Consider the following 12,936-nt stretch of genomic DNA (forward strand, 5'->3'; position numbering starts at 1 on the left):
CTCCATCTCTGTCTCTCCGTCTCTGTCTGTCTGTCTCTGTGTCTGTCTCTGTCTCTCTGTTTCTCTCCCTGTCTCTGTCTCTCTCTCTGTCTGTCTTTCTTTCTCACTCTCTTTCTCTTTTAATTAAGGGAAAAACCGTCACACAACCAAATGGCTATGAGGCCCGTGGCTGCCGGCTGAGGAGAGGCTGGGAGAGGACCCTGAAACCCTCGCCCTCCTTAAGCTGCTCCTGTGGACTCCTGTGGGCGGGTGTGGCCCTGCCGAGTTCAGAGTCTGTCGCTTCGTCTGTCTTGAAACTGCAGGAGTCATGAGCAGCCTTCACGGTTTTCACCTAAGCAATGAGCACGTACAGGCTTTAACCCTCGGAAAATCAGAATTAAAGGATTTTACCCAAACCACTTAAACAAAGGAACTGCCTCTGCTCTGGGCTTCTGCTGCCGAGGGCGCGATTCTGGGATTCTCATCGTTCACCGGCGGAGTCGGGGCGACTCATGAGGAGAGTGTTTTCAGATGCTGGGGACATGGCCTTTCTAAGGGAGAGGGACATGGCAGGGCCTCAGGCTCAGCTCTTTGGAAACTGAAGCCCATTCACCAGGTGGGCGGGGGAGGAGCTGGGCAGAGGCTGAGACACAAGACCTGAGAGCAGAGCAAAGTTTCTCATTTTTTTGGTTGTACAAATAACAAACACCGTTCACTGTAGAAGACTTTTAAACACAGATAAACCACGATAAATGAGTCCTGCGCCAGCGTGGCAGCTCACGCCTGGAATCCCAGCGCTTTGGGAGGCCGAGGCGCCAGGATCGCTGGAGCCCAGGAGTTTGAGACCGCCCTGGGCAACATGGAGAGACCCCATCTCTACACAAAATATAAAAATTAGCCAGGTGTGGTGGTGCGCCTGTGGTCCCAGCTGCTCGGGAGGCTGAGGTGGGAGGATCCCGTGAGGCCACTGCACTCTAGCCTGGGCGACAGAGCGAGACCCTGTCTCAGAAAAAAGAATTCGCTAATCCTGCGATTTAGAATCAGACAGTGATCATTTCAGGATATATCTTTTTTTTTTTTTCCTCCCCCTCTGTCCCAGCGCAGACGGCATCTCTGTTGCGAGCTTTCGGCTGAAAAAAATCCCTCACACCCTTCCCAGGCGAGGGAGACACAGGTTCAGGGGCATGAACGGCTCCTCCCGTGGAAAGGACTGTGTGGCCGGCTCCCCAGGCCACGGGGGCCACTGTCCTCCATGCCACGTCCCATGCCGCTTCCACCGCAGCGTGAGGACAGCAGGACCTGAGCCACGAGCCATACTGCGGTGGGACCCGTGTCGGGACTCGCAGGGCCTGGCAGGTGTTTCCATTTGACCTGTGGGCTCACACTCGGCAGTTCTGGGCCCCCTGGTGTCCACCTGAACCCTCCATGGGAGCACCGTCCCCGGACCCCCAGAGGGGCGGCAAACACAGGAGTCCTGGGGAGTGTTGCCGGGGCGGGAAGCCCGGACCCCCCTGTGACTCAGCTGCAGCCTCTCTGGGTGTTGCTGCGGGTGTGGAGGTTGCATCTGGCTCAGTGAGAAGCATTTTTAAACTTGATTCTGCAGCCATTGCAGACTCGTGGGAAGCTGGGGGGAGGCAATGCCCCACCCGGCCCCCAGGGCTGCCCCATAGCAGCCACCATGCCCTGGCCCCAGGCCCCAGGAGGAGGATCCTGCCGGGAGCGCCTTGCATTTTGCCTAGGACCTTCTTAACTCTCCAGACTCATCAGGGAAGCTCTGCAGGAGCTCAGGATAAACAGGTCCTCGGCTTGAAGCCTGCCGGCATGGGTTGGGAATGGTGGGGGCTCCATGTCTGCAGCAGCCACGGCAGAAGCTGTGGGCACATGAGCTGGGCTCTGGGTGCGGCTGTGGCCATTGAGGAGGGAGCATGTCCCGGGTTGTTAGGTTAAATGCGTCTTGGCAGGGGGGCCCGGGGCTGCAGCCCTTCGTGTACCCACGTGTCCGGTGTCTCTGTGCCATGCCGTGACGTTGTCCTTCACGTAAAGTTTTCAAGACCCACGTCCCATTGTCTGTGAAATCACAAGGTTTTACTTTGTGGACTGTGTGGAATAGACCCAGGGAAGGGGGACCAGTATATGCCCAATTTGCCAGCATGTGCAACAGTGAACCTCCCTGGACAGCTGGCCTTGGTGTGGCGGGTAGGGTTGGGGCTGGACGGCTGGCCTCTGTGTGGCAGTGGGTGCTGTACGGCTGGCCTCTGTGCAGTGGGTCGGGGGGAGCTGGACGGCTGGCCTCTGTGCGGTGGGTGGGGGCTGTACCGCTGGCCTCTGTGCGGTGGGTCGGGGGGAGCTGGATGGCTGGCCTCTGTGCAGCGGGTAGGGGAGAGCTGGACAGCTGGCCTCTGTGCGGTGGAGGCTGGACGGCTGGCCTGTGTGGTGTGGGGGCTGGATGGCTGGCCTCTGTGCAGGGGGTGGGGTTGGGGGGGTGCTGGACGACTGGCCTCTGTGCAGTGGGTGGGGGGGGTGCTGGACGGCTGGTCTTTGTGCAGTGAGGGGGCTGGACAGCTGCCCTCTGTGCAGGGGTCGGGGGGAGCTGGATGGCTGGCCTCTGTGGGGTGGGTGTAGGGGGAGCTGGACGGCTGGCCTCTGTGGGGTGGGGGAAGCTAGATGGCTGGCCTCTGTGCAGTGAGTCGGGGAGGGGGGCGGCTAGACAGCTGGCCTCTGTGTGGTGGCAGGGCTGGACAGCTGGCCTCTGTGCAGTGGGTGGCGGGGGGGGGTGCTGGACGGCTGGCCTCTATGTAGTGGGGGAGGCTGGATGACTGGCCTCTGTGCAGTGGGGGCGGGCGCTGGATGACTGGCCTCTGTGCAGTGGGTCGGGGGGCCTGGACAGCTGGCCTCTGTGCGGTGGGTTCAGGGGGCCTGGACAGCTGGCTTCTGTGCGGTGCGGGGGCTGGCCTCGGGCCGGTGGGCAGGCTGGAAGGTCAGCCAGGCCCTGTGGTGTCTTTAGTGAGAAACAGGAAATAAATCAAGGGGATGTTGTAGAAGTTTTACCGCTGCTGGTTTAGAAGTGTTTGTTTTTATTATTTGTATATAATGTGTTGTTTTCAGTCTTGCACTGGTGTTTTTAACTATCGTGTAAAGATGCAAACAGCAGGCCAGAAAACTGCCTTGATATATCACATTGGCAAAGACCAAGCGCACCCCGGACCCTAGTGGGTGAGCCGGACCCTAGTGGGTGAGCCGGACCCATTGGCAGCGGCCTTTGTGGTGCCTCCAGGGAGCCTCACGATGCTCACGCCTCTGACCCGTGGTTCTGCGCTCAGGGCATGACCGGAGATGTGGTCTGGGAGTTGGTTGTGTGGATGTTTGCGTTGCCAGCGTTTACAACAACAGAGGGGAATAGCCCACAGCCCAGCAGTATAGTGAGGATGGTCCTTGTGATAAATGGGATGCTGTGATTAGATTGTTTCTGAATAAGCTAAAATGCTCAAAATGTGATCTTTCTTTTATAAAAAGGCCAGGTATGGTGATACGTGCCTGTAACCCCAGCACTTTGGGAGGCTGAGGTGGGAGGATCCGTTGAGCCCAGGAGTTGGAGAATGCAGTGAGCTGTTATCACACCCTCTAGCCTAGGCAGCAGAGCGAGACCTTGTTCTAAGAAATAAAAAGAGAAAAAGAAAAGACAAAGTACCAAATTATGTATCTCATTTTCTTAAGATGTATCATTTTGTAAAAATGTTTACAGAAATACACCCAGTGGGCTGGGCACAGTGGCTCAGGCCTGTAATCCCAGCACTTTGGGAGGCTGAAGCGGGCGGATCACCTGAGGTCAGGAGTTCGAGACCAGCCTGGCCAACATGGTGAAACTGTGTCTCTACTAAAAATACAAAAAATTAGCCGGTGTGGTGGTGGGCACCTGTACTCCCAGCTACTCTGGAGGCTGAGGCAGGAGCATTGCTTGAACCTGGGAGGCGGAGGCTGCAGTGAGCCGAGATGGCTCCACTGCACTCCAGCCTGGGCCACAGAGCGGGACTCCGTCTCAAAAAAAAAAAAAAAAAGGAGAGAGAGAGAAACAGAGAAAAACACCCTTTGGCTCTGTGGGCGTCGGTCACCGTCCAGACCGGGTGGATGTTCGTCGGTCACCATCCAGACCAGGTGGATGTTGGATGCAAATTTCACCCGAGCTTTTTTTTTTATTTTTTCGGTTGTGTTGAGTGTCACTTTTTTAAAAAATTGACTTATGTTGAAGATGAGTTTGAATTGTTGGAATTATTCTCAGTCCTGAGCTTAGGGCTTCAGCAAGCGGGTTGCCGTTCCGGGGGATGGGCTGGTCAGAGACCCCCGACTGAAGCACGCCTGCCCGAGGCTGCCCCAGGCGTCGTCCCCCAGAAGGAAGCACGCGGAGTGGAGTGGGGTGGAGAGCAGGCAGCAGCGGTCCCGTCTCCGCAGCAGTGCAGGCTCCTTTCCCGCTCATTTGGGCTCTTTTGTCTGAACCAGAGACACAGATTTGTAGAGCTGCCAAATTCATGCTGAAAATTTCTAACCAAAACCAATCATCTTAATTGTCTGGATTATGATATTTATTTTGTAAACCATTCTTGCTGTAAGCCATGCACACACTGTGTCACTAAATCTGCAAATGATTCCAGAGCCAAATGCAGTCCTGCACCGCGGCGTCGGGTCAACGGCGGACTTCACCTATGAGGGTTCTCGTGAGATCGTGAGAGCATAGTTTTACTGCATCTTTTCCATGTTTAAATGTGTTTAGATTCACAAACCGTGACCGCTGTGGGGCAGTCACCCACGGTGTTCAGTGCAGCCACATGCCGTGCAGACGTGTACTGGGGAGCCGTGGGCCACGCCATGTGGCTAGGGTGTGCACTGGACACACCAAGTCGGTTCACACGAGTTCCCACGACGACAAAATGGCCTAAGGACGCGTTTTTCAGAATGTGTCCCCGTCATAAAGTGACACGTGGCTGCGTTTACACAAACTTATTCTTATGTATAGTCAGCTGCAGAGTGGTTTAGACTGCCTTATCTTTAGGAAATGTGTCTGCCTTTAACCAGACCAGCGGTGGGGGGAGGCGGCTTTTCTTTTCTTCTTTCCTCCTCTCTCCTCTCTCTCGCTGTCTCTTCTCTGTCTCTTAACTTTCCTGGGAATCCAGTGAGCCCAGTTTTTTCACTGTGAATTTTGTTTTTGGTTTGTTTGTTTTGAGATGGAGTCTCACTCTGTTGCCCAGGCTGGATTGCAGTGGTGCAATTTCGGCTCACTGCAGCCTCCGCCTCCCAGGTTCAAGCAATTCTCCTGCTTCACCCTCCCAAGTGGCTAGGATTACAGGCACTCGCCACCATGCCCAGCTAATTTTTGTATTTTTAGTGGAGACGGGGTTTCACCATGTTGGCCAGGATGGTCTTGATCTCCTGACCTCAGGTGATCTGTCTGCCTCGGCCTCCCAAAGTGCTGGGATTACAGGCATGAGCCACCATGCCCGGCCGTGAATTTTGTTTTTCATTTATTTCTTTTTCAATTCATAGCAAAAGATAGGTGCAGGGTGCCTGAGACGGGCACCGCCTCGCATCATCTGCGACTTTGTTTGGTGCCTGCCTGTCCAGGAGCAGGTGTGGCCACTGCAGAGGGGCCCTTCATTGCCCAGCCCTGCAGCTGCCCCCTCTCCCTTCCCCAGAAACTCACAGCTGGCCCCGAGCTCTGTGCAGAGAAGTCTTTCTCTGGAGGCTCTTGTCCTTCCTGTGTGGAGGCCTGGGTCCAGCCGCCTTTCCTTCTGCCTGGCAGCGTTAGCTGATACTGGGTGTCCATGCTGATCACCTCACGTGGGAAACAGCTCTGACAGTACAGCCCATGAAGCTGCGTCTTGGAGATTCCTCTGTCAGGGAAGCTGTCGTGGCTGAGTTGGGGTCCAGTGGGCACCCGCAGGGCCCAAAACCCCACAGAGCGGAGGTGGATGGTGAGCCTGCCAGGTGCATCTTTGGATAAATCCATTTCTGAGTTTTCAAATTACTAAGCTTCCAATGTCACAAAATATGTAGTCTTGTTCTTGTTAAGGAACATTTTAGGTGTTTGTATTTTTAAAAATTACGTAGTTGATTCCATTCAAGCTGCCTCCTGGGCTTTTTCCTCTTTAAACGAGTCTTTTATTCTACCCATTGTTTTTAGTTTGTTTGTTTTGAGACAGAGTCTTGCCCTGTCGCCCAGGCTGAAGCACATGCGATCTTGGCTCACTGCCATCTCAACCTCCCCCGGCTCAGGCGATCCTCCCCGCTCAGCCTCCTGTGTGGCTGGGATCCTCCCCACTCAGCCTCCTGTGTGGCTGGGATCACAGATGTGCACCACCACGTCCTGCTCATGTTTTTATTTTTTGTTTTGTAGAGATGGGGTCTCTCCATGTTGCCCAGGCTGGTCTCGAACTCCTGAGCTCAAGTGATCTGTTCCCCTTGGCCTCCCAAAGTTTTGGGATTACAGGCATGAGCCACTGCGACTGGCCTTGTTTTTGTTGTTGTTGTTGTTGTTTGTTGTTTTTTTTAGATGGAGTCTCGCTCTGTTGCCAAGGCTGGAGTGCAGTGGCGCGATCTCGGCTCACTGCAACCTCCTCCTCTTCGGTATAAGCAATTCTCCTCCCTCAGCCTCTCGAGTAGCTGGGACTACAGGCCCCCGCCACCACGCCCGGCTAATTTTTGTATTTTTAGTAGAGACAGGGTTTCACCATGTTGGCCAGGATGGTCTCAATCTCCTGACCTTGTGATCCACCCGCCTCGGCCTCCCCGAGTGCTGGGGTTACAGGCGTGAGCCACCATGCCTGGCCCTTGTTTTGTTTTTAAGTCACATTGGGTTCACAGTGTGTCCTGAGGTGTGGGGGCCTTCGGGGGGCTCGGGAGGCAGTTTCCTTTAACTTGCAGATGCCCCTGCTCTGCGACTGCGTCGCACGGAACCTGCCCTTCTCGAGACGCTGCCCCGCATGACCCATGTCTCTGGGGCTTGTACTTAAAAATGACGTAGAATGATGGTCAGCAGCTCTAGGCAATAATTGAGTCCTGGCCAGAGGGGCTGGTTCTGAAGATGGGGGAGTCACAGGCCCTGTGTGGAGGGTGACCTCAGGAGCCCCGGCCCACGGTGCTCGGGGTGAGCCTGTGTGGTGAGGACAGTCAGCGGGCCCTGGGTCTCTGCCCACACGGAGGTGAGGACGGTCGGTGGGCCCTGGGTCTCTGCCCACATAGCGGTGAGGATGGTCGGCGGGCCCTGGGTCTCTGCCCACATGGTGGTGAGGACGGTTGGCAGGCCCTGGGTCTCTGCCCACACGGAGGTGAGGACGGTCGGCGGGCCCTGGGTCTCTGCCCACATAGCGGTGAGGACAGCCGTTGGGCCCTGGACTGCCTCTGCCCACGCAGGATCTTGCACCTGATCTGATGAGCAGTGCTGGTCCAGGGAGGGTCCCACCGCATCCTCCGCCTGCCTTGGCCCCTGCAGTAGGCAGTACTGGGGAGACAGACTGAGCGGGGGAGGAGGCTGGGCCGGGGCTGCAGCGGCCACAGAGCCTTGGCCCTCCCAGAAACGGACTCAGAGGGCAGAGGCGCCGGCCTCTTGCACAGGGTGGAAGGTGGTGCCTGCGTGGATGGTGGTGCACCGGGGCAGGCCACCCCCTAGATGCGAGAACCCCTTGGGTGCACCGTGTGGCCCCCAGGAGTGTTGAGACAGTCTGCCTGGGCCTCCTGCAGAACACAGTTGGGAAGACACTCACGCTGAGGGCACGGGCAGGACCTCACCTTAGCCTTTCACACCAAACATTCATCTCCTGAAAAGACAGGGGCCGTGGGGCCCCCAGCTGGGCTGTAGGCTCTGAGGACAGCCCCAGCACCTGTCACCCGCCAGGCCATGCAGCTCGTGTCCCTCTGTGCAAAGTAACCGAACAGCCTCCCAAAGCCCTCAATGTCGTACCCCGCCCTGCTGCGTTTGCTCCCACCGCCCTCCATGGACGCCGTGTCCCTCCTCCTGGCCCTCAGTCAGGGCCTTCTGTTTGTCTTGCAGCAATCATGGAATTTGGGGGCTGGCGGCGCTGCGCACACCACAACTTCCAAACCCACTATTTTATAAAGGGCCCAGTCAGTCACCTGTCTCATGGCATCCACACAGCTGGTTCATAGCGAGGAGAGGTTTGAGCTTCCTCGTTCTTAGGCCACAGCTCGTACCTCTTAGATTTTAAAACAGATTTTCAATGAGTTCTAAAACCTGTGTTACTGGAGGGTTAAGTAACTGATAGAAGCCTGTCATGAAGGAAGAGAAGCGTGTTAAGGTTGTGCTTGGAAAATGTTTTCATCTTAGAGAACTGGCCGGGCCGTGGCCACAGGTCACGATGAGTAAGCATTGCGTTGACACAGGCTTCTCCATCTCCATGTCAGGACGTGCACTCGCCGATGAAGTGTCCACCCAAGATGGCGACGGGTGAGCACGGGCACGTGTGGCCCGGGCGAGGTCTGTGTGGTGCTGAACGCCTCCTCTGCTCTGTTCCCTTCCAGCCCGACCCTGCCCGCCCTGGACTGGCAGCTGCCGTCCCACTCAGGCCCGTATGAGCTTCGGATTGAGGTGCAGCCCAAGTCCCACCACCGAGCCCACTACGAGACGGAGGGCAGCCGGGGGGCCGTGAAGGCGTCGGCCGGAGGACACCCCATCGTGCAGGTAGGCACTGCGGCCAGACTCGCACGTCACTTGGTGCTTTTTTGGTCAAAAAGTAACTTTGGAGCCACAGCTAACTGTGCTTAGACTCTCCCAGCCAGGCCAGCTGAATGCTCTGTCGTGGTTAGTCCCGGGCGGCTGCTCACGGCCTCTGAGCTGGAATGGGAGCATGCCACAGCTCCTCCTGCTTCCACACGTGCAGGCCCTCTCTCGTTGTTTTCAGATTTGCCCGAAGCAGCTCTCGTGTCCGTGGATGCTGCCTGTGGTGTGGATGTTTTGGGGGTTGATTCTCCCCTCTCTAAAGCCTCTGAACTTGGAGGCAGGAGTTCTCACCAGCAGCACCAGCCTCGCCTGGTGGGGGGCCCTCAGAAATGCAGGTTCTGTGGCCCACCCAGGCTTGCAGGATCCCATACTCTGGGCTTGGGTGCTGGGGGGCACCAGGGCTCAAGGTGCTCCCCGAGGAGAGGAGGAGTGGCTTCCAGAGTGGGCCTGGGCTGGCAGCCACATCCCTGCCAGGGTAGGCCTGGGCCTGGCAACCCTGCAGCCACGTCCCTGCTGGGGTGGGCCTGACTCCCCCGGGCTGTGGTGTGGCTTCCTCACCTTCCTCACACCTTGCGGGAAAGCCACGTGGAGTCAGGCTGTCGAGGGAGGGGTGTAATGACCGCGCCAAGGACGGGCAGCGTCTGCACAGAGCCATGCTCCCTCTGCACCCCACGTGTTGATGTGGATCCCGGGTGGCCGTGGGTGTTGGCATTTTCTTCGTTCCACCTGTTACCTCGTCAGCTATAGGCCCCAGGCCCTAGATCTGCTGCTTTGGCAGCCACAGAGCAGCAAGTGTGTCCAGCCCCAGGGCTCCAGGCTACGCGGCAGCACAGAGGATGTTTTCCGAGCACACCCCAACAGCAAAAAACCGGGTGCCCCAGCCCCGTTATTTAGGGAATGATGCAAGCCGGAAGGGGTGTTCAGCAGAGTGCCTCGTATTTTTATTTTCTTCCATTTAGATAAATAGTGGAGAGAAGGTAGCCGCAGGGACAAATGGCTGTTTGCCAACGCAGCAGCCGGCAGCAGGGAATTAGCGGACAGGGCGCTGGGCTGAGGCGTTTTCGCCAGCACTTGCAGATGATGTTAACGTGATGTTTGTGGCCTGTGTGCTTGATGCCAATTAGTACCTACCTCGTCGGTGCTTGAAGCAAGGAAATGCGGGAGACACCTGAGCGCACAGTGGCCCGTTTGACATTTAAAGTCTCCACCCTCCCAGGTGGGAAAGGTCAGACAGCGCTGCGCCACGCTCCGTCACTGCAGGCCTGCACCTCCCCATTCCTGCCTCGGTTTTTACTGACCGAAAGCTTGTTATTACTCAGTGGGAAGGATATTAGATAGGACAAGAAACGAGGCTGTGAAAGGAGGAGTGGAAATAAAGCAATAGAGAAATAATGGCCCAGTCCACCCTATTTGCTGTAAATTATGTCGGTGAGGGGCACTGACGTCGCCCTTTTCACTGTATCCGGATGAGGGGCGGGTGTAGGAATCGAGGCTGTTATTTGGAGGGTAAAGCAGGACCATGAGTGTGGAGAGAGCTCTGAGGTTTCTGTTTGTTTTGTTTTTTGGTTTTTGGTTGGTTGGTTTTTTTTTTGAGACGGAGTCTCACTCTCACCCGGGCTGGAGTGCAGTGGTGTGATCTCAGCTCACTGCAACCTCTGTCTCCTGGGTTCAAGTGATTCTCCTGCCTCAGCCTCCCGAGTAGCTGGGACTACAGGCAGCCCTGGGTTTTAATGGATGTATTTTCACCCGCCTGTGAGTAGCGCCGGTGCCTGGTGCCGCCCGTCTCTGCGGACACGGCTCAGTGCTTGGGTACTCTCCCTGCGTCTTCTGGAATCTTCTGGAATCCCGTCTCTGGTTCTGCCGTCTGGGTGTCTTGGGCTGAGGGTGCAGAAATCTATCAATACAGATGCCACTGAGAGGATCCAGGTGTTCTGGAGGACTCAGGAAACTTGAAACAGTAGTTAAAAATATCTTTAAAATGTACCCTCAACAATTATTCCAAATCAAGTGGCCCGTGTGTGCGCAGCAGCGACACGGGAGAGGCTGGCTCTGTGTTTCCACAGAAGGAGCCCTTTCCATTGAAACGCGGGAGAAAACGGTCCCCTGCACGGAAAACGTCAGGAGCTGTCAGCATATCTCATTTGTAGAAATTAGTAATTTAAAGAGTTTTCTGATGTATCTGTGGCAGAGTGGATTTCTGTCTCTGCAAGTGTGAGGTAAAAGCAGCTAAAAAGAGGGGGTTTTGGGGGTTAGTTTTCTCTTTCAGTTGGTGGACCACAAATTGGATAAAAATAGAATTTGTGCATAATTAAAAAACAAACGAGAATAGAAAGCTCTCAGTTGCCGTGGAAGCTCCTCGTAACCGCAGACGTGCCCTCGGTGCCGTTGGGTTATTTTAGTACATCCTTTGACGCAGCCCCTTTCCCGCTTTTCAGAAACGAGGCTCATCGCACTGGCCTGGGGGCGCGAGGACGAGGCCGTGGGTAGTGGGCGCTGCGGGCGGCTGGTCAGAGCCACTGGGAGCCGCTGGGAACAACTGGCGCGGGAGTTTCCTGCATTTGAGAAATGCTGTTCTCTTCGTTGTGAATCGTCTGTCCGCTGCATCTCAAAAAGCTTGTCCATAAAATTAAAGCCCGCTGTCTCCTGCAGTGCAGCTGAGCCCTGGACGGTGCCGGGGGGCCGGGGGATGTGGGTGTCAGCTCTCGCGGTCAGGGGCACACTGTGCCCCCGCGCCCGGTATCCCCGTCCTCCCACACCCGGCGTCCGCGTCCTCCCGCGCCCGCTGTCTGTCTCCGTCCTCCCCATCCCCATGTGTTTCGCAGTTGGGAAGTGAAGCACGTGAGCAGAACACAGCACCTTCTCTCCAGGAAGCATGCGGAGCGTGGACTCTGGGTTAGGAAAGGGTGTTTGCTCCTCTGGATAGGTGCTCACGCTTACTTGTGGGTGCTGAGGGGCGTGAGGGGGTCCGGCATCCAGGTACCTGTGGGTGCTGAGGGGCGTGAAGGACCCCGGCATCCGGGTACCTGTGGGCACTGAGGGGCGTGAGGGGTGGCCGGCATCCGGGTACCTGTGGGCGGGTGAGGGGCGGCCGGCATCCGGGGCTCCTCCCATTTAGGGCCTTTCCTTCAGAGGGAAGGAGGCCAGCTCCCTCCAGTGAGCACTGAGCGTGCCCCCTGCCGTCTCTGTGGGGATGTCATTGTTCCCACGCCGGGGAGAGACCACCCCAGGCCAGCCCCTATTCTTCTGGCCACATTGCCATGATCACACTGTCCGCACCCTGAGGCCACCCCCATTACGGCTGCCATGGCGCTAAAAACACCAGCATCAAAGCAACAGGGCCGTGGTTTAGCCTGGAAGAGCGGGGCCCTGGAGCCGTCCGCGAGGGGGTCTGGGTGGTTCAGGATGGCCGGCAGCCCCTGGTGGACGTGGTCCCTGTGGGGTCTGGTGGGATCTCGGCCATGGTGATGGGTGCACCCCCTCTGCAGGGTGGGGCCTGCGGGTAAGGACAGTCCCGCCCCCTGTGCGTGTGAGGGGGATAGTGGAGAGAGGGGTCTGGCGTGGGCCTCACTGCTCCTGGGAAACCAAAGATGAAGACGCCTGCTTAGGACTCACCTTGCCCTGGTAGAACAAGTGACTCAGACAGAGCCTCCCAGAGGCTTCTGGCCAGGCAGGGAGTGACCAGCAGCCCAGCCAGCCTCAGCTCCTGCCCACACAGCCCCCTTGTCACCGGCCCCTCCTGCCCCTGCTCCAGCACCTTGGCCACCAGTTCTCGGTGGGCCGGTCTGGATCTGCCGATGCTGGGACCTCGCCAGGCCGCTGGTTGCAGGGGAGGCTGAGGGGGCGTCCGCCTGCTGTCTGCTTCTCACCAGCATTTCCAGCGAGGCATGAAAGTGATGCGCGGCGGATGTTTCCCTCTGGCCTCAGCTTTCCCCCAAATCCCAGCTCACACTGAGTGTCCTGATGGTGGCACCTCGGGCAGCCGCCACCTTCTGCCCTCCACCCTCTGCCCTGACGGCAGGCTCTGCCTGAGGGTGAGGGTCTCTCTGTACACACAGTCTCCTCACCCTGGAGGGCCTGTTCTGCTCTCAACGAAGCTGGAACCGGGAGTTCGCGAGTACTCTGGGTGGCTGCTGGCTTTTCTCCTTTTCTCACCTCCTCATCCGCACACAGCCTCTGCCCTCAGCACTGCTCACCTCAGTATGTAGGCAGCTGGCATCAGGATGGTCTGGGGT

General features: G+C 57.2%; 1 protein-coding gene across 9 annotated transcripts in view; it reads left to right on the top strand.

The window, feature by feature from the left end:
• The window catches only part of NFATC1 (nuclear factor of activated T cells 1), a 141,652-nt gene that overhangs the window by 28,730 nt on the left and 99,986 nt on the right, over positions 1-12,936 (top strand). For all 9 annotated transcript variants that reach the window (XM_024350945.3, XM_024350944.3, XM_024350947.3 and 6 more), the window contains exon 3: positions 8,506-8,665. In XM_024350945.3, the coding sequence (XP_024206713.2) occupies positions 8,506-8,665 (160 nt within the window). The remainder of the gene's footprint in view (positions 1-8,505; positions 8,666-12,936) is intronic.

This window comes from Pan troglodytes, chromosome 17 (assembly GCF_028858775.2).
Source record: "Pan troglodytes isolate AG18354 chromosome 17, NHGRI_mPanTro3-v2.0_pri, whole genome shotgun sequence".
Taxonomy (NCBI): Eukaryota; Metazoa; Chordata; class Mammalia; order Primates; family Hominidae; genus Pan; species Pan troglodytes.